Source organism: Miscanthus floridulus, chromosome 19, assembly GCF_019320115.1.
Source record: "Miscanthus floridulus cultivar M001 chromosome 19, ASM1932011v1, whole genome shotgun sequence".
Lineage (NCBI taxonomy): Eukaryota > Viridiplantae > Streptophyta > Magnoliopsida > Poales > Poaceae > Miscanthus > Miscanthus floridulus.
The window spans coordinates 40,282,670-40,303,240 of NC_089598.1; the positions used below are offsets into that span (position 1 = coordinate 40,282,670).

General features: G+C 46.9%; 3 protein-coding genes across 3 annotated transcripts; all 3 read right to left on the reverse strand.

The window, feature by feature from the left end:
• Positions 1–969: 969 nt before the first annotated feature.
• On the reverse strand, positions 970–4,753 carry LOC136525169 (NF-X1-type zinc finger protein NFXL1-like). Its single transcript, XM_066518166.1, has one exon. The coding sequence runs from the start codon at positions 4,620–4,622 to the stop codon at positions 1,287–1,289; it is 3,336 nt and encodes a 1,111-aa protein (XP_066374263.1). The 5' UTR covers positions 4,623–4,753; the 3' UTR covers positions 970–1,286.
• Positions 4,754–8,098: 3,345 nt separating this feature from the next.
• Positions 8,099–9,873, reverse strand: LOC136529354 (E3 ubiquitin-protein ligase APD2). Its single transcript, XM_066522427.1, has 3 exons — positions 9,309–9,873; positions 8,910–9,213; positions 8,099–8,266 (listed from the first exon to the last, which is right to left on the reverse strand). Exons 1-3 carry the CDS (start codon positions 9,373–9,375, stop codon positions 8,122–8,124), a joined length of 516 nt encoding a protein of 171 aa, XP_066378524.1. The 5' UTR covers positions 9,376–9,873; the 3' UTR covers positions 8,099–8,121.
• Positions 9,874–10,663: 790 nt separating this feature from the next.
• Positions 10,664–16,323, reverse strand: LOC136529355 (16.0 kDa heat shock protein, peroxisomal-like). Its single transcript, XM_066522428.1, has 2 exons — positions 16,048–16,323; positions 10,664–11,171 (listed from the first exon to the last, which is right to left on the reverse strand). The coding sequence occupies exons 1-2, from the start codon at positions 16,231–16,233 to the stop codon at positions 10,908–10,910; spliced, it is 450 nt and encodes a 149-aa protein (XP_066378525.1). The 5' UTR covers positions 16,234–16,323; the 3' UTR covers positions 10,664–10,907.
• Between the last annotated feature and the right edge of the window lie 4,248 nt (positions 16,324–20,571).

Genomic DNA, 20,571 nt, shown 5'->3' on the forward strand with positions numbered 1-20,571 from the left:
TCATGCTGAAGTGAGGCATGGAGTGAGTGCGTGATGGTTAGTTTCTACTCAAATGGCCTCGTTATTGTTCGAAGCAAGCATGCAGGACACAGGCCATTGAAAATAGTGGCCACTCTGATAAATAGTACTTGCAAAATTATGAAGACGTGTGTCATGGTGAATTATCATACCTTCCTGGTCTACACTTTCAGCTTTAGGGGATTCTTCAGAAAGAGAGGATACAGGATGACTGTTCTCTAGTCCATCTTCCAAAATGACGCAGAGGCGGTATCAACTGATATGACATGAAGTGGTAACAAGATGCGACCGTGAGTAGATGAGAATTGTGCAAGGGACTGTACCTTTCCAAGAATTTGCTTTCGCCACCTATTTCTCGCAGGTTCTTATGTCTATTATTTCCCGCCTCTGTTAAGGTCGGCAATGATCTTTGCCTTACTGCTTAGCACAAACTAACTGAAAAACAAATGCCGAGAGGAGGATGAACTCACTTGGGAATTATCATCGCCTAGCAACCGCACCAGCCATCAGATGCTGCTTGAAGATTTCCAAGTGCATGTTCAGTTAAAAGAAATGAAAAAAAGGAATAACCAATGTGAACTTACAGGTGAGGTACACTAATCTTGATCATAGATCAAGAAAAACAATCACCTTGGCGATGTGAACGGGCGCGGGATGGGAGCTGGGCAGCAGCAGGATACGAGAGAAGATAGAGGCGGGTCATGAACCACTACGTACTTTTTCGAGCAGGGAGGAGTGCCGGACGACGGACGACGGACGAAGGGCGTGTGGACGTCGCTTTTGGTTCTTCATAGTAGTAGAGATAGAGATAGAGATAGCTCAGCATGACCAACAGTACTAACAGAGGCAGAGCACTTCTCCCGGTTTTTCTCACACAGTACCAGTGCTCAAGACCCAAATCCGAGATCCAGATACTTTCACAAGTAAATTATAAGCGGGTAACAAAAGATACAATCGAAACCTAATAATAACCAATAATAAAAGATAGAAACCTTGTGGCATACTAATTTCTTCTGAACTCGACAAAAGGCCTGCGAAAATAAGCAGCACAGCCTTACAGAGATTCATTTGCCGGCTCAGTCACCTGCGTAACAAAGTCGGCACTTCTGACTCAACAGTCTACCAGGCAATCACGAAACTAATTAAAAATGTGTGCTACAACATGAAGGCTCGGTACCAACATAGCACCAGTACCAGCGAAGCAGATTAAACTATAACCAGATTCCAGAAGAATACATAACATCTGGACCAAACTTCCCGATGCTACCTCATTCACAAGCTTCTTCCCAGTCGTCCACCTCTACATCCGGCTGCAGCTTAGTCACAGATGGCCCAGCATTCCCAGCGTTTGGTATTGCGCTGTACGCAGCATCCGTGCGCGGAGAAGGCTTCCGCTCATCGCCTGGACCAGAGCTTGCAGCAGCGTCTGATTCCAGAACATTCCATCGGTTCGGAGTCCCCATGACCTGAGCGGCAGTGTTGGCGCCTCTCCATCCTGGTGCTGGAGCATGGCCAGCAACACCAGTCCAGTCTCCAGAAGGCAGATCAGGCTTCTTCCACGGATTGCTCCTAGCAGTGAGCCCTCCATCCTTCTGCTCTCCAATCCAAACATTGCCTGAAGAGGATGCCTGAGCGCTGCTTGGCATAAACATCGCAGCGCCCTGGTAAGCAGACCCATAATCCAGCCGCCTCAGTGCTGTTGCTGCTCTAGCTGGATCATTGAATACGGCAATGGCATTCTTGTCATTCAGCCAGACCAATTCACATTCCCCACCAAACCTTAGGACTAGAGCGTTCACATCAGCATCTCGTGGCAGGTCAAGCATGGCGACAACTAGCCTCGGATCCATGTCAACAAGTGGATCAAAGTAAGGATGGGCAGCTGTAACAGGTGCTCCTGCCTTGGATCCCAGGATGCGAGCAGGCGGTTTCGATTTGGGTGTGACATGGATAGCAACAAAACGCTTAGGCTCGCAACAAGCCGCCTTGACAGAAAGCTTCCACCGGTCTGCAATTAGCCTGATAGCATCTCTCTTGTCCTTCAACATGGGGCAAAAGACATGCAGTTTCAGATTGCTTGAAGAACTGCCTCTCACCTTGCCAAGTACAAGGAACTTGCACCTCTCTTCTATGGCCAGCACCCACTTTGGCTCACGCCGGAACAAGTCAGAAACCAAATCCGATGAACTTGAATTCTCACCAAAATGCAATGCATCCAAATTGAGTGGAGTGATGTCAAATGCTTCAGCAAGGACCCTCTTCTTCTCCATCTTTGCACACTCCTCATCACAAGAAATCTTCCTCTGCCCAAGAGGCACCCTCCTCCCATTTGATTCCACTGGCTGGAGAGGCATTGGCAGCTTCTGTATGATGGAGACTTCAAACATATTATCACCCGTGGAGGATCCACCAGCACCGCAGGGAACAGTTGCAGTGATTCGGCCACAAGAACAGGTAATAGTCACTGCAAATTCACATCTCAAATCTGGGCATTGGGAAGATGGGTGGCAGGGGGCAGTGCATGTGTGCTTGCATTCTCTCCTCGCGGCACCACATACCTGTCCACAAGAAGCTTTGCCACCAGAGCTTGAGCTAGCATCTCCATTTGCAGGTGTCTGATCACAAGGGGGAGGATGGCAAGGCCTGTTGCAAGCATGGATTCCACATTGGCGATTCTTCCCACATGGTTGGTTGCACCTGATATCCTTCGATCCGCAAGGGATATTCCTCAGCATCACATGCCCCCCAATGCATTCTCTCATTACTGGCACGATACAAGGCGGACAATCCCCAAAATGGCATGAATGCGAGGCAGGATGTCTGCAAGGCTGGGGAACTGAGCACTGATGTGGACAAGATGGTGTTGGTGTTCCACAAGGCAGAGGTGGCGGGAGAGAAGTTCTGCCACAGGCACAAGTGAGATCAGTGAATATAGTCTCCAAGCAGGGTGGGCAATGACCACTGTGGCAGAGTAGCTGGCATGCATGCTGCCCACATCGGAGCTTCTTGCCACATGATATCTGGCAGAGATGAGGATCCCAGTTACCACCTTCAAGCTGTGCAACTTTCCTCGACAGTGGACAACAGAGCTCACTGCACCGATGCCTCCCACAGTTCTTCTTGCGACCACAAGGCTTGTTGCAGCGGAACTCTTCCATTGCGACCTTGTAGCACTCCACCATCTGACCTGATGAGCCACAACGGCACTTCTGCTCAACGCGGACCAAACAAGGTGGACATTCTCCCTCATGGCAATTGACCTTGCACCTATGCACCCCACATGGCAGTTTCTTATCACATATCTTGTCGCAGGTGGGGATTGCGTCCAAGCAGCTCGCCCTCCTCTCCTGCAGCCTGGTCTTGCCGCAATGGCATGTACTGACCTTCCCCGGCATGAGCTCACACTCTCCACAAGGCCCTGGGTGGCACATATCCTTGCAGGCATGATTGCCACAGGCAAGTGTGCGGCCACACACCTCATTGCAAGAATACACCCCGTCCTCCTCAGACAGCTTCCCCTTTACCATCATGTCTCCACATAGCAATGTCTCATTCTTCTTCCCGCAGAAGCACCGCGCAGAGATGAGAACCGCACAATCCCCGCAGGAACCAGTGTGGCAAACCTTCTCGCAGCGATGCCTTTTGCAAGGTAGCATCTGTTCACAAGGGCGGCCACAGGTCACAGGCGTGCTCCGGTCCGCACACCTCCGCACGATGATCTGCTTCCCGCAGGGGCAGGGTCGATCCGGAGCAAATGCTTTGCAGGGCGGGCACGGGCCCGGGTGGCACTGAAGGACGCAGACGTGCGGGCACCTGGTGGCGTCAACATCCTCCCCCTTTGCGCCCGGCGGTTCCGCCCTCTCGAGAGGCTTGGAGCAGGGCTCGCCGCAGGAGTGGGGTGTTAGGAAATGGTCGTTGGGGGGATCTCTCCGGCGCCCGCAGAAGCAGGTGTAGGCGAGGTCGTGGGCCGGCGTGGCGTACACTGACTGACACCCCGGGCAGCGCCAGGAGGGGGAGGCGGGGTCTGCTGCCGGGGAGGCGTCGGCGGCGGAGGCCGGGGAGCGGACCCACTTGCGGATGCAGGGGAGGTGGAATATGGAGAAGCAGCTGTCGCAGGACCAGATGGGCGCCGACCGCCGCACCATGTCGTAGCATATCATGCACTCCACCGCGCCGCGGGCGAGCTTGTCCTGGATCTCCTGCACCAGCTGCGGCACCGGCCCATCGCCCCGAGTCGCCGCCGCCGCAGGCGCGGGCGCGGGAGCGCGCTCACGTGCAGAAGCAGGTGGCGCGGGAGCCGGCCTCTCCGGCGGCGGACCGCGGCGACGGTATCTCTCGTTGTTGTCGTTCTGCTCCTGAGGCGGGGCAAGGCGGCGGCTGTGGTTGTTCCCGCTGTTGTTGCTGTGATTGGAGCGGCGTGAGCGGCGGTGGGACGGCCGGGCCTCCGAGGCCGGCGTAGGGAGGGGCAGGATCGGGCCGGCGGCGTCGGGGCCCGCGGCCGGGCCAGGGGCAGAGGCGGCGCCGGCGGGGCGGGGGCGCCACTCGGAGCGGAAGGCGGTGGCCACGGGTCCACCCCCGCGACGGCGATCGGTGGAGGGCTGCATACGGCGGCGGGACGGGAGGAGTGAACCTAGGGTTGCTGCGCCGTCCGCCGTCGGGTCGGGGTGTTGTTGGTGGTGGGGTATGGAAGAGTGTTGGTGCAGGGGTGGAGTGCGGTGTGGGGCGTGTGTGTGTGTGGTGGTGTGGGGGGGGGGGGGGGGGGGGGGGGGGGGGTTGGGGAGGCGGCGGAGGGTAGTGGTGGTGAGGAAGGGAGGGGTGGGAGGAAGGGGGTATTTGATTGGGAAGAGCCTTGGAGAGGACGGCGACCGGAGATGGGGAAGGAGGCAGGAGGCAGGCGGCCTGGGTCGGTTCGGGGATGGTTCCAGTTCCAGATGACGAGAGGTCTGAGACTCTGAGGTCGGGTGCGGTGCGATCGGGGTCGGTTCAGTAATCCAGTTTGCGGCTGTGACGTCACCACATGTGTAACTCCTGGCGCTGCGGTAGTTGGCAAAACGGCCCTGAGGATACCCGGACACAAAACGTGTCTCAACACAATACCTGTTTACGAGACCTACTTTCGATGTCAGAAGATGTATAACCTAAATATGAGTATTCTCTCTCGTTAAGACCTATTTACAGAAATGGTTCTCTTTTGGGTCTTATTGTTAGAAAAGATTAAAAATAGGTATTGAACCCTTTGCCTGTAGCGTTATCCAAACGTGGAATGTGTCTTGTATTTTGGGTAGCGGTTGTTGGAGATAGTCTGAGAGTATCTCCGAGAGCCTTTCTAAATCTCATTTTCTAAATCATTATTTGGAGAGTCATATGCATAAAAATCGCTTTCTATATCTTTTCGAGAGAATTCTTTATTTGACACCAGACAAATGACCCGTTCCTTATACGACACTCCGTTGGGTTTGCTATCCGTGAACCGTTAACTGCCATGTGAAAAGACGATTTTACCCCTATGGGCCCCACCACCCTTCTCCCTCCTCTCCTCCCCTTCTCCACAGCCCGGCTCGGCGAAGCGCTCACGCGTCCGCGCACGTGTGGCTCACACCACCGCCATGGCCTCCGAAGAAGTTGCTGGCGCACCCGCTTCCGTGCGAGATCCGGCGTCCTTCGGCTCGGCTCCTCCCTGCGAGATCCGGCGTCCTCCGGTGCGGAGCTCACCTGTGCAGCATTGACAGCCTCGTCGTCCGGCCGCCGCGAGCCTTGCCGCCACCACCGAACGTGACTTGTCCGTAGTCGTCACTAGCGGATCAATCGCCTCGATCGACGTATAGAGCCCCGTTCTGCAGCCGACCAGCACTCGTAGTCACGGCACGCGCGATGCCTCCTCTGGCGCCGCCACACGGCGAGAATAAGAGCAGTAGCTCCAGCGGCAAGAATCAACGGCAGGCGATGATGGTGGCTGCGGCTCAGCAGCGGTCGGCGTCGTTCCACGGGCGCGGGACCAAGCAGTGGCACCACCAGCCGCAGAAGCAGAGGCCCAAGACGCTGCCTGACCTGCTCGCCGGCGTCAGCGCAGCGAGCTTCCATTCCGAGTCCCCGCCCCCGGACGGTGGTGACACGGGGAGGAGTCCGAGGAGGACGCTGAGCAAGGTTCTGGTGAGCGTGGCGGTGCAGCAGAGCATGTGGTCGCTGCACGTCATGGCGTCCGCGGAGTGGACCGTGGCCGACCTTGTGGCCACCGCCGCACCTAGTAGAGCGTGTGCGTGCCGTCACTACCGCCGCACAGAGACGGCTGCGAGCGCGCGTGACTGCTGCCACCGCCATGCCGAGTCGTGCCACGGCGGCCTCGCGCGTGCATGGTGCCTCCGCCGCGGCACCAAGATCGCCACTGCACCAGCGCGCTGGACTGGCACGTGCCCATCACCTGCTCGATGAAATGCCATTGAGAAGTGTTGTGGTACATTGAGAAGTGCACCTGGGAGCCAGGCCGTGGAGAAAGGGAGAATGGTGGTGGGGCCCACAGGGGCAAAATCGTCTTTTCACATGTCAGTTAACGGTTTACGGATGGCAAACCCAACGGAGTGTCGTATAAGGAACGAAAGTTGAAATCGGTGTCAAATAGGGAACGGAATTTTTTTGAGGGCCAACTGGCCAAGAAAGGAACGGGTCATTTGTCTGGTGTCAAATAAGGAATTCTCTCTATCTTTTCACTCTCCAACGGTTTTTCTATTTCTCATGCGGACTCTATAGAGCCATTCTTGCCTTCTATTTTTGGCTAGCCAAAAATCTAGAATAGAAGTTGGCTATATTTGGATGACTATTTAGAGAGACCGTTGGAGGTTAGTTTTCCTTTAAAATCTCTATTCCTAGCGTTAGCATTTAGGAAGGATATGGAGAGTCTTTTGAAAATGCTCTAAGATCGAAGACTCGTAAAACATGGCGTCCCATTTTCCTCGGAGCTAGGGCGAGTATGCGAAGGCTTTCCTTTCTTCAGGGAATGTATAATAGATACGGAGTAATAGAAAAATCTCCATTGCTTTTCTTCTCTGTCTGGCTGTTTAGTAGGAGTCGCTAACGAGTGAATGTTTCTCTGGCCCATTGCGCCGGTAAAGCAGTACATCGTCAATTCAATTATAAATAAAACTAAAACTAAAAGAAAAGAGAGAAATCGACATAATCAATTGCTACAGCAACTTCAACCATTTTCTACTACTAGTAGTATATATACAAGCCTGAAAGTCTGATCACCAGGTAAAACAATTTTCCATCTAGATAGATAGATGCAAATTCAATAAGTACAAAGAAACCGAAAAAAGTGGAGATATATACGTCTCTTAGCAAGAAAGAAAACTTTGTGTTTCTACATACACTCTCAGGTTGCCAGGCGCATCTTTTTCTTTTTTCGTTTCGTGTGAAGGATGATTGGATTCTATTTGTGTGTTTTCAGAAAAGTTGTTTTTGTCCCTGTCATGTGACGTGGACAGTGCACGCTCTGCGGTCAAAGCTAGGGAGGAAACTTGGGCGCCACGGACATGGAGAGGCATCAGGGCAGACCGGCAGACCGCCTCCATACTTTACTTTATTCTGGTCGTGGTCGTGCTAGTACAAATCCAACTGGTGACACGAAGCAGGTGTACACGAACACGACATCAGCGTGAGAATTGGAGTGACGGCAGGTCCAAGGCTGTTGTGTGTGTGTGAATTATTTCCATACACAAAATAATGAGTACTCCATTCATCCCAAAACAAGTGCATATATCACAATTCGAGTGTCAACTAGTTTCAATCCGAACTAAATTGATAGAAAATAGTTTCAACCTTTGTATATTCAAATAAGTTTATTATGAATATATATGATGTGATTAATCCGATGATGTGTATTTGCTATCATGAATATTAGTATTGGTTTGTATATATTTAATCAATTTTTATTTTTTTGACTTCTATAAGTGTGAGATATGGACTTATTTTGGGACGGAGAAAGCAGAAGGCTAGATGTAATCGGATAGGCAAGTTAGGATAGTCGCTAGCGAAGAAAAATGCTTTAAATTTAGCTACAGACATAATTTCATTTCCACAGGATTCAGGAACTTGGGCTCAGTACAGACCCTAGGCCCAACACATCCGAGAAGCCCAGGAAGCTACATGAAACAAGTATACAGCCCATCCGTAGCGATCTAAGTGCTCTCGAGTCTTCTTACTCTGGATCAGCCTTCGACAGATCGGGCAGGCCTTGTTTTCCTCTTCCACAATCCTGCAGTGGCAATGGCAATCAGCAACATTTCATCATCATCTGTTGCTCAAAAAAAAAAAAAGAGAGCAACATTTCATCTATACCACTCAAATATGGACATATATTTAGGCCTTGTTTAGATGCCATCCAAATTCCAAGTTTTTTCACTCTCTCTCCATCACATCAATTTTTAGCCGCTTGCATGGAGTATTAAATGTAGGTAAAAAAATAACTAATTACACGGTTTAGTTGGAAATCACGAGATGAATCTTTTGAGCCTAGTTGGTCTACGATTGGACAATATTTACCAAATAAGACGAAAGTTGTACTATTCATCGGGTTCATTTTTTTTGCAATCTAAACGAGGCCTTAGTATATACCTTGTTAGTTGAACTAACTTAATATTCAGTTTCTTCACAAAAACTTTTGAATGTTTGACCCACTCCATTTCACTCACAACAGTCTTTTTTTAGTCTGACGATGATGATAGTAAGCCTTAGAAAATTTCCTAAAGTGATAAACCAGAGATTCCATAGACTATCAGTGACACTAGAAGTCTAGAACTAGAAGCACAAATAATGTGCCTTTTACCTTCGAGCTAATAAACTTGCAAAAGTGGTCCGAACGGATTCCCATGAAAAAAAAAGATGAGAAACATGTATACCTCCTTGCACATGTGAAGCAGGTAAAGCAATGGCCGCAGGGTATCAAGAAGCAGCTCCGGGGCGCGTCATAGCAGATCTTGCACATCTTCTCGCTAAGCGGATCTTCAGCAAGAGCAGGAAATGCACTGGACTCAGGCTGCTCTTCGGTTGCTCCGTAGTTGAAGAACACCTCTTTCCTTGGCAGAACCGGTTCGGTTTCAAGGCCTGTTTCATCTTGGCGCCGAATTGGCTCCTGCTCTGCTGCATCAGCATTTTCTGCTAGTAGTTGCTTCAGGAAGCAGTAGAGCACCGCTAGTAAAACCGCTGCAATTGAAACCGGATGGAAATAGAATGTTGAGTGAATATGAGCAACTGGATAACCAAATCGAAAGTAGAGTAGTTATGAATTAATGCAACACCTGCTACCACAAGGCATGTGAACCATTGGGAAGCAAAGGAGACCATAGCAATCAGGAGAACGTTCATGGAGACCTAAACAGTGGTGCAGGACTGCAGGCAGAGGCAGGGGTGGTCATGGTACATGACGTCCGGTTTGTTTGAAGCCCTTCGTGAGCAGGAGATATACGAGAAGATCTGTTAATCAGTTTGTGGAATTAGCGAATTTAAGGCTGCATCTGGTTTACTCGGAACTGAAAACCAAGAGAGGGCTGACCAGTAGCTGTGCTAACCAATGGTTGCAAGAGCAAGGCTAACTGCCATTCTTTCTGGTCAGGAAGTAAGATGGGCTTGTGTTGCTACGTACAAAGGATTTTGAACTACCAGAGAAAACAGCGCAAAGGCAAAGCATCACCCCAGACTCTTTCGACTACTTATACTGAAAGTTGTCTCAAATGCGAGTTTTTTTTTGAAAAAAGCAAGAGATTTGCTGTATTATATTATTATTACGAGAGAAAAAAACACAAATACAGATCCATAGAAAGAAAAAGGAAGATAGAAAGACAAAACAAGTACTCAATAAAGGAGTCGTACTGAACCAAATACGAGTGAAAATAATCACGAGCACAGGAAAAATCAGGTATAAGAGCCATAGAATCTGCAAGCTCTGAACCAAGTTACTACTACTGCCGGAAACTTAGGAAGTTAGCCAAAGGTCAAAGTTTGACATGATCATATTATTGAAAGATTGTTCATGAATAAATATAAAGCAGTCTGGAATTGCTGGAGATGCAAAATAGCAGTAAAGTAGGTATTCAGGACCGACTGAAAGGACCGAGACAGTTGGTCCATAATTTAACTGAGCTTGAGTGAAATGCAGAAGCTGTATTACGGAAAGTACGCAAGCAAACTTGAATGTTAAGACACTGTAATAAAACTTTTCGGTCTTCGCTGAATCTACAGAGTAGTCAGGATAACTGGCTTACAGCAAGCAACCTGATGAAACTGATGGCACCCACACGTTGCTGAATTCTGTGCCAACTCTGATGTTCAACCGAAATCAAGGAACAGGTACTTATGTACGTCCGAGAACCCAGATCATGCTTTGAGCAATCCAGAAGAGCACCAGCATGATGATGACATCACTCGGCTGAGCAGTAGGCAACTAGACATTCATTCGAAAACTGGAGTGCCTCACTGGGCACGCCGACTAATGCTTTCCCATCTTTGCCGAACCTGTATAAGCGCCTCCACGCCGCACAAGTGGTGCTGGGTACGTCGGCATTTCGTCCAACAGCCTGAGCGTATACCTGCCAGGCAGGAAGTGCAGGGATGTCTACTCCAGATTTGTCTCCCCTGTTTAGATAGTGTACAGATATTTATGAAAACCTCAAAATCTTTAATTTATTCAAACAGGCTTTTAGTTTTAATTTGGTTTACAAACTGCAGATTCAGAATCCATAGTAGTGTTTTGTATTGGCTAGCGGCCATTTTTACTCACTCTTGGATTACTTCCATGAAATTGTATCACAATTCACAATTTACACGGGTAGTACACGTTTTTTAGGGTCGATCAGAAATTCAGAATACCGCGGCATGTCATCGCCTTCGCCTCAGACTCATCAGAGCTTGCTGGAGACGGCGATGGGCCTGGGCTTGGGCCGGACCGGGGCGGCCTCCTTGGGCACCACGACGGTGAGCACCCCGTTCTCCACGCCGGCCCTGATCCCGTCCACGCGCAAGTTCTCCGGCAGCGCCACGGCCCGCGCGAACTCCGGCTTGCCGCGCTCCGCCACGTGCCACACCGTCCCCTCCTCATCCTCGTGCTTCCCCTTGTCCTTGGCCGCGGGCGGGGGCGGGGCGCCCCTGATGGTGAGCACGTTGCCCTCCTGTTGAGCTATGATCCAAATTCAAGTTTGGGCCGAAGCAAAGCGGCCCATTAGCGTTAAGAGGGACTACACCATCTATTAGTTCCGTATTGCTAATAGACGAGGGTGTGGGGTTTTTTCTCCCTATATATACGGACCATCTCCCTCATAGGCATCATAGACTTGTATACGGGAAGGCTCCTAGGTTAGGGTATCCCCAAGTTGTAAATCTCCGGCGTTTGTAACCTCACCCGATATAGTGAAGATTTGCTGGCTGGTGCCCGTGGTTTTTCCCTTCCACCTTGGGAGGATTTTCCACATTAAAATCTCGTGTCTCCTGTGTTTGATCTACTGTTCTTCGTCGTTTATATTGCCTATCGTTTATAACAAATGGTATCATAGCTTGGTTTGACCTTAGGGTTTCGCGATGGCATCGATGAAGTTTGATCTACCGCTGCTGGATTACAAGATGAGATTTGCACTGTGGCAAGTCAAGATGCGGGCGATTCTAGCACAATCTTCGGATCTTGATGAGGCGCTGGATGGTTTCGGAGGAAAAGGGCAGAAGTCATGGACCGCTGAAGAGAAGCGGAAGGATCGTAAGGCTCTGTCTCTGATTCAACTTCATCTACATAATGATATTTTGCAAGAAGTGCTGCAGGAGAAAACTGCCGCAGAACTTTGGCTCAAGCTGGAATCGATCTGTATGTCCAAGGATCTAACCAGTAAAATGCACGTGAAGATGAAGTTGTTCACGCACAAGCTGCAAGAAGGTGGTTCGGTGATGAACCACTTATCGATCTTTAAGGAGATCGTTGCCGACCTAGTGTCGATGGAGGTAAAATATGATGATGAAGATTTAGCTCTTCTACTGTTATGCTCACTGCCTACTTCATTTGCAAATTTTCGAGATACCATACTATTAAGCCGTGATGAACTAACTCTTGCGAAAGTATATGATGCCCTCCAGACGAGGGAGAAGATGAAAGGTATGGTTCAGTCTGATGTGTCGTCCTCCAAGGGCGAAGTGTTACAGGTTAGAGGCAGGCCCGAGCAGAAAACCTACAACAACAACAATAATCGAGACAACAGCAAGAATGGTAAAGGCCGTTCGAAGTCCAGAGGCAGGGATAAGTTCTGCAGGTATTGTAAGAAAGATACTCATGTCATTGAGGATTGTTGGAAGCTGCAGAATAAGGAGAAAAGAAACGGTACGTATAAACCGAAAAATAAATCCGATGGTGATGGTAAGGCCTCTGTTGTCTCCGCTGTTGATAATTCTGATTCAGGAGATGTTCTGGTTGTTTTTGCTGGTTGTGTTGCTGGTCGTGATGAATGGATACTTGATTCTGCATGCTCGTTTCATATATGCTCTAACAGAGATTGGTTCAGTTCTTATGAGTCTGTGCAGAGTGGAGATGTTGTGCGTATGGGAGATAACAACCCCCGTAAGATTATGGGCATTGGCTCCATTCAGATCAAGATGCATGATGGCATGATACGCACACTGAAAGATGTGAGGCACATACCAGGGATGGCCAGAAATCTCATCTCCCTTAGCACACTTGATACCGAGGGGTACAGACACTCCGGTTCAGGTGGAGTGTGTAAGGTATCAAAAGGCTCTCTCATTTATATGATAGGTGATATGAACTCTGCAAAGTTATATGTTCTTAGAGGAAGTACTTTACATGGTTTCGTCACTGCTGCTGCTGTTTCTAATCATGAACCAAGTAAAACTAATCTCTGGCATATGCGTCTTGGGCATATGAGTGAACTTGGTATGGCAGAATTGATCAAGAGAGACCTGCTGGATGGCTGCACTGTGGGTAAGATGAAGTTCTGTGAGCACTGTGTTTTTGGTAAGCATAAGAGGGTAAAATTCAATGCATCTGTTCATACCACCAAAGGTACACTTGATTATGTACATGCTGATTTGTGGGGGCCGTCTCGTAAGCCCTCTTATGGTGGTGCTCGTTACATGCTTACCATTATTGATGATTACTCTAGAAAAGTGTGGCCTTATTTTCTGAAAAGTAAATATGATACTTTTGCTGCTTTTAAAGAGTGGAAAGTTATGATAGAAAGGCAAACTGAAAAGAAGGTAAAATTGCTTCGTACTGACAATGGCGGTGAATTCTGTTCGGATGCTTTTAATGATTACTGCAGGGAAAAAGGCATTGTTAGGCACCACACCATTCCGTACACTCCTCAGCAGAATGGTGTGGCTGAGCGCATGAACCGAACGATCATCTCGAGGGCTCGTTGCATGTTATCCAATGCTCATATGAACAGGCGTTTTTGGGCTGAGGCTGCTAACACTGCCTGTTACTTGATCAACCGGTCACCTTCTATCCCACTTAATAAGAAAACTCCCATTGAGGTATGGTCTGGTATGCCTGCTGATTATTCACAGTTGAGAGTTTTCGGTTGCACTGCTTATGCTCATGTTGATAATGGAAAGCTAGAACCTAGAGCCATTAAGTGTCTGTTTCTTAGTTATGGTTCTGGAGTTAAAGGATATAAGTTATGGAATCCTGAAACTAAAAAGACTTTCATAAGCAGGAGCGTTGTTTTCAATGAATCTGTTATGTTTAATGACAGCTTGTCCACAGATGTTTCACCAGTTGGTTCTGATGAGGAGCAGGAACATGTTAGCGTGCAGGTGGAGCACGTAGATGATCAGGAAACTGAAATTATTGATAACAATGTTCATGATATTGTTCAGCACTCACCTCCTGTTTTGCAGCCTCAAAATCAGTCTATTGCAGATCGTAGAACAAAGAGGAGTTGTGGACCTCATCCACGTTTAATTGAGGAATGTGATATTGTTCATTATGCCTTTAGTTGTGCTGAACAGGTTGAGAATATTCATGAGCCGGCTACGTACACTGAAGCTGTTGTTTCTGGTGACCGCGAGAAGTGGATTTCCGCTATGCAAGAAGAGATGCAGTCACTTGAGAAAAATGGCACATGGGATGTTGTGCGCTTGCCTAAACATAAGAAGGCCATTCGTTGCAAATGGATCTTCAAGAGAAAGGAAGGTTTGTCTCCTAGTGAGCCTCCAAGATTTAAGGCAAGGTTAGTAGCAAAAGGTTTCAGTCAGATTCCTGGTGTTGATTATAATGATGTGTTCTCTCTAGTTGTAAAGCATCGTTCAATTTGTACATTTTTCGGTATTGTTGCTATGCGAGATCTTGAGCTTGAGCAGTTAGATGTAAAGACTGCGTTTCTTCATGGAGAGCTAGAGGAGGAGATATACATGGACCAGCCAGAAGGGTTCATAGTACCTGGTAAGGAGGATCATGTTTGCAAATTAAAGAGGTCCTTATATGGTTTAAAACAGTCTCCTCGTCAATGGTATAAAAGGTTTGATTCTTTTATGATGTTACATGGTTTTAAGAGGTCTGAATTTGATAGCTGTGTGTACATTAAATTTGTTGAGGGATCACCTATATACTTGCTGTTATATGTTGATGATATGTTAATTGCTGCCAAGAGCAAGAAAGAAATCACTACATTGAAGAAACTGTTGAGTAGTGAGTTTGAGATGAAGGATCTTGGTGCTGCTAAGAAGATTCTAGGTATGGAAATTACAAGAGACAGAAATTCTGGTTTGTTATTGCTTAGTCAGCAAAGTTACATTAAGAAAGTTCTTCATCGTTTCAACATGCATGATGCAAAGTCTGTTAGTACTCCTATTGCTCCTCATTTCAAATTATCAATTTTACAATGTGCTAGTACGGATGAGGATTTTGAGTACATGTCAAGAGTTCCATATTCTAGTGCTGTTGGTTCTTTGATGTATGCCATGGTTTGCTCTCGTCCTGATTTATCATATGCTATGAGTTTGGTTAGTAGATACATGGCTAATCCTGGTAAAGAACATTGAAAGGCTGTTCAGTGGATTTTCAGGTACCTTCGTGGTACAACAAATGCCTGTTTGAAGTTTGGCAGGACTGATAAGGGACTCACTAGCTACGTGGATTCAGATTTTGCTGCTGATTTGGATAAGAGGAGATCTCTCACAAGTTATGTGTTCACTATTGGTGGTTGTGCTGTGAGTTGGAGGGCAACATTGCAGCCCGTTGTTGCCCTGTCTACCACTGAAGCAGAATATATGGCTATTGCTGAAGCATGTAAAGAATTAGTTTGGTTGAAAGGTTTGTTTGCTGAGCTTTGTGGAGATGATTCTTGCATTAATTTATTTTGTGACAGTCAAAGTGCTATATGTCTCACTAAAGATCAGATGTTCCATGAGAGAACGAAGCACATTGATGTCAAATACCATTATGTTCGCGATGTGGTCGCGCAAGGTAAGCTAAAGGTATGCAAGATAAGCACACATGATAATCCTGCTGATATGTTGACAAGGCCAGTTCCTGTTGCTAAGTTTGAGCTTTGCTCAAGCTTAGTTGGTATAACTGTTTAGTCCAAGAGGCTATTTGGCACCGGAAGTATTTCTTTGTTGTTTTAGGGTGAAGGTTCATTTTATGCTACAAGAAGGAATTTGTCTCAAGGTGGAGTTTGTTGATCTATGATCCAAATTCAAGTTTGGGCCGAAGCAAAGCGGCCCATTAGCGTTAAGAGGGACTACACCACCTATTAGTTCCGTATTGCTAATAGACGAGGGTGTGGGGTTTTTTCTCTCTATATATACGGACCACCTCCCTCATAGGCATCATAGACTTGTATACGGGAAGGCCCCTAGGTTAGGGTATCCCCAAGTTGTAAATCTCCGGCGTTTGTAACCTCACCCGATATAGTGAAGATTTGCTGGCTGGTGCCCGTGGTTTTTCCCTTCCACCTTGGGAGGATTTTCCACGTTAAAATCTCGTGTCTCCTGTGTTTGATCTACTGTTCTTCGTCGTTTATATTGCCTATCGTTTATAATATCCTCGACCTGGACCTTGACGTCGTCCTTGCCGAGGCCCGCCACGTTGACGCGGAGCACGTGGGAGGCCGGGGTCTCCACCCAGTCCATGGCCACCGCCGCCGCGCCGGAGGACCACTCGAAGGCGGAGAAGGGGCGCGCGTCGAAGAGGCGGCGGAACGGGCTCCCCAAGAAGAAGTCCGCCATTGGAGGGACAAAGAAAGCTTTTTAGCTTGGAGCGGAGCTGGATGGATGTTGAAAATTTTGAAATTGCAGAGGAGCTAGTTTTTTTGGGGACCCTGGTGAGGCCCGTTTAGATGCGAAATTTTTTGGCTTTTAGCTACTGTAGTATTTTTGTTTGTAATTGGTAAAAATTGGCTTAAAAGATTCGTCTCACCAATTACGGGCAAACTGTGCAATTAATTATTCTTTTTACATACATTTAATGCTCCATGCATGTGCCGTAAGATTTAATATGACAGGAAATCTTGAAATTTTTTGGATTTTGGGTGGAATCTAAACAGGGCCTGAGTGGCGAATTGGGGAAGACTTGTGGGACGGAGGGGGTTAAATTATGATGAACACGTGACACGTCCACGTCACTGGATGGTTCCAGAACCAGATATAGAGACATGGAGAATGACGTCTGATAAGTTCAAGCCGGCTCCACTAGAATATGATGGCACTTCTGAACTCTGAATAAGCATAGTTGTTCGTCACAAGCGTTTACAGTACCAAAAATCCAGGTGCGAATATGGATATGATTCACAAAAAGTTACTGAAGCATTGCAACGCAGGTACCGGTGCCACGGAAGGCGATCAACAGCTTCGAGCGTGAAATGAGCTGATACATAGCGTGGCCATGGATTTTAAACTAGTTAACATAATCCTTTTTTACAGAAGAAATATAATATATGCCAACATATAAATATAGATTTGAATAGAATGCAATAGAAATACATAAAAATTCTTATGAGTATCTTTAAAATAAACAATAATGTCTAAATTTTACTTAAAATAGCTTTCTATGGAAATACCTACTCTTATATCTTAATACAAAGCATTAGGGTGGGCCACGCCCTTTAGCTACGCGCCTCGTATTGAAATATACCTACTCTACCTTAGCTCAAAATATCGTAGTTCCTAGGCTTGTTTGGAACACAGAAATTTCATATGAATTATTATACAGGAATTTCACAAGAATCAGTTCATTTTCACAAAAGAAACATAATAGAGAAAAATTCCCGCGTTCTAAAATAGGTTCAGTGGTGCACTAGAGAACTACACAAATTATTGAAGATAGCTTGTTTGGTTGGTGCCGTAGTTTGTCATGCCTAACCTTTAACAAACTATGTTTGCCATAGAAAGTGTGGTGAGTCGAAGCCACATGCACTTGTTGTATAAAACTTGGCACGAAAGTGAGTCTATAATATGTGGGATATGGTGCTAAGGAAGTGTGACATGTCATGGTTGTAATAGTGAAAAAAATTGTGGCATAACAAATTGTGATCACGAATCATACCATGGCTCTAAAAAAAACTCGGCCTGCAGTGGGCAGACAGCCCCCGTAACTTTGTGCTTAAGGAAGAAGACCTCTCACGCAGGCCGAGAAAACCACCGAACCTCTGCCCCGCCCTCACACAGGGGCCCGTAGCCCTGTGAGTGGGTCGGTCCTTTTCTTACCTGTGCTTTGGGACGCGGGGCAGACGATGAAATTTTTTTCAACGCACAGATAAACTGCGCCACCTCCAGCCAACAAATCCGCCCCCGAGGGGATCAAACTTGGGGCAGCAGGGTGCAGGGTGCACCGTCCGACCATGGCCCTAAACTACTAGATAGAACTGTGAAGAGCGCACTCGAAGCGACGGTGCTCGTCAAGATGATCAATGGATCATTGAGTGATATGGCAGGGGCCAACGACTAGTCTTGTAGCTCTTACGAAATGTTCCAATAAAAGGTTAAAGTCAACACCAAAACATTTGGTTAATGCATTTTCAGTTCCCGAGGTAGCAACGGGAGCACTTGGGGCTATCAATACCCCTTTCGGCCTTACCTAACCATTTCCATGTGTGGTTGAAACTTTGGAACCCAGGAAAGCAAAAACACACAGAAATAGAAAAAAACAAGGGAATTGCAAAGGGATGCAGTTGCAAAATAGAGGATTGAAAAAAACAAGAATTTGAAAGGAATGATCATTTGGATGGACCGTAGGAAAAACGTTGGATTTCTACCAAAAGATTTGAGTGGATGCTAAAGTTCCTGTAGTTTTCCTCTAAAACAACATTCAAAGGAAAAATTTCTACACTATTCCTATGCTCCATTCATGTGAACCAAAGACATGAACAGTAACACTCCTATAGGATTTTGAACCCTTTGTTTTTCCTCCATTTTTCCTATGACCCAAAGGAGGCCTTAAGAAACACATATTTGAGGGCTCACACCTTTCGAAAGTTGAGAAGAGTAAGGAAATATCACAACAGTTTGGACTTGCTTAGTGCTACTTTAGGCTTATTAGGACATTTTAAGGTGTTAGCCTAGCGTTAAGCAAGATTTGTAGACCCCCATGTTCTGTAGATTATGCACATAAAAAAGGGGTAGATCTAGCGGTGGCGTGGACTGGGCTCAAAGCCCCCAACATTGCAATACACATTACTTTCTTGCAATTTAGTTTATGTGTTTACCTTTCCTATAATTGCTTTGCGTACTTGTTAAGACTGAATTAACCTAGGCTGTAAACTTTTATGTGTTATAGAGATATGAACACGTAGAAAAACGTAGTACACGTTAGATTTAAAATCACTATTGCAAACTTGATTTACGAAGGCGGATGTTTTGGATTTACAAAGGTAGCAAGGGCCAACCACCTCTAGCAAATGGTTTATGCTAATATGCCATTTCCCAAGGCTGTGACGCAACAGGCTTTAGAGATCCGACTCTATAAATGAAAACACAAAAACAGCCATAAAAAATATAAGTATATTTTCCTAATCCTGAGACAAGCATCGTGTCCCTGAGTTGCGTGTTTTTTCGCGAGAAATACATACACATGCTTTGTAGAATTAGAACCCTTGACCTAAAGCCTCACGCGAGCTCTCCCTTACCACCAAAGCACACGGTTGCTTATGACAAAGTATATGAAGCTATTCTTTTCTATTAATTTTTACAAATCTTTTATTGAATGTTCCCCTAAATGGTCTCAAATAAAAAAAATCTCAAATACAAAGTTTTAGGTCTGGTCGAGATATACGACTTTGGTATAGGGCTTGTCTACATTTGTGGTCGTTTGAAAAATTCAATTATTTGAATTTCAAAATCGAAATTTTTAAAATTAATAGTTGAGACTAAATAATTTAAATAAAAGACTTTTGAACTACAAAGTTGTAGATCACGTCAAAAACTACAACTTTGGTGTAATCCATGTCAACGCTCAAGGTCGATTGAAAATTCCAAATTTTGAATCACAAAATCTAGGAACTAAAAATGAATATTTGGAACTCTAAATGATTTTAAATAAAAAACCTGATCAGCTGTGATTATTGGGCTGTGGCTGCAGCTGTTTCCAGTTCTGCCTACAGTAGAGTTTAGTTCATTTTTGCAGCCAAAGCAGCAGCAGGCTGCAGGTAGCTGCCATGCAGCGAGCGAGGCCAAAGAGAGAAAGATGGAGTTGTCAAGCTCACATCTCAAGACCATATCTTAACGCAAGTTTTGAATATTTGGATATTATATGGATACAATTAGCAAGTTTAGAGTGTCAAAAACTGCATTTTATGGTACTAAAATACATTTTAAGAGCACTGGGACCTGAACTCATGACAAGTTTAATTAAGGACCACCGATGAAATTACTTTAGAAATTAATTAGATTGATGTAAATTCATGGCTTGTATAATAAACACGCTATATATTATTTGGAAACAACGCTACCAACCATCCGCTAATGAATTTTCAAGCCCTACCCACACTCATTAGCAATGATTTAACAGTACTAAGCAGGGCACTAAGACAAGCGCATCCATTTTCGTACAAACTCCTCGTGATGGCAACCATTGTCGTTGTCACTAAAGCTGAAAATGATCCAGCCCGTCAACCGCCATATATTCATCACTATATGATATGCCATTATTCCAAGAGATATTGTCGGGTTCATAAACCCGGGGTCCCTTATGGACCGGCTTCCCAACAAAGGCTCGGCCCAGCAGACGACATTGCGAACGACGCGTAACTCATGGGCCGGCCCAAATACCTAAAAGACAGACCAGAAGGGCGATCCAGTCTCCGACCGGAAGGCCTGGCCGAGGAGGAACGGCGCCCGCTTCCGACTCTGGCCCGCCTCTCCGACCGGAAGGCCCCGCTTCCGACTCCGGCCCGCCTCCGGACGGCCTTTCCGACCGGAAGGCCTGGCCAAACACCACTTCCGACTCCGACCCGTGTCCCCGACCGGGGATGCGCCAAACCCCTGCTCACAGCTCTTCTCCAACCGGCGCAATCAGAGCAGACTGGGACCAACTGACCGGGGACGCCCGCTCGGTAAGGACCAGGAAACGGA

Coding starts and splice junctions, on each gene's coding strand:
- LOC136529354 (XM_066522427.1), bottom strand. CDS start 9,375: ATGAACGTTCTCCTGATTGCTATGGTCTCCTTTGCTTCCCAATGGTTC. Junction 9,214..9,308: donor CACATGCCTTGTGGTAGCAG/GTGTTGCATTAA, acceptor TTTCAATTGCAG/CGGTTTTACTAGCGGTGCTC. Junction 8,267..8,909: donor TGCTTCACATGTGCAAGGAG/GTATACATGTTT, acceptor TTGCCACTGCAG/GATTGTGGAAGAGGAAAACA.
- LOC136525169 (XM_066518166.1), bottom strand. CDS start 4,622: ATGCAGCCCTCCACCGATCGCCGTCGCGGGGGTGGACCCGTGGCCACC.
- LOC136529355 (XM_066522428.1), bottom strand. CDS start 16,233: ATGGCGGACTTCTTCTTGGGGAGCCCGTTCCGCCGCCTCTTCGACGCG. Junction 11,172..16,047: donor TCAAGGTCCAGGTCGAGGAT/ATTATAAACGAT, acceptor GCTCAACAGGAG/GGCAACGTGCTCACCATCAG.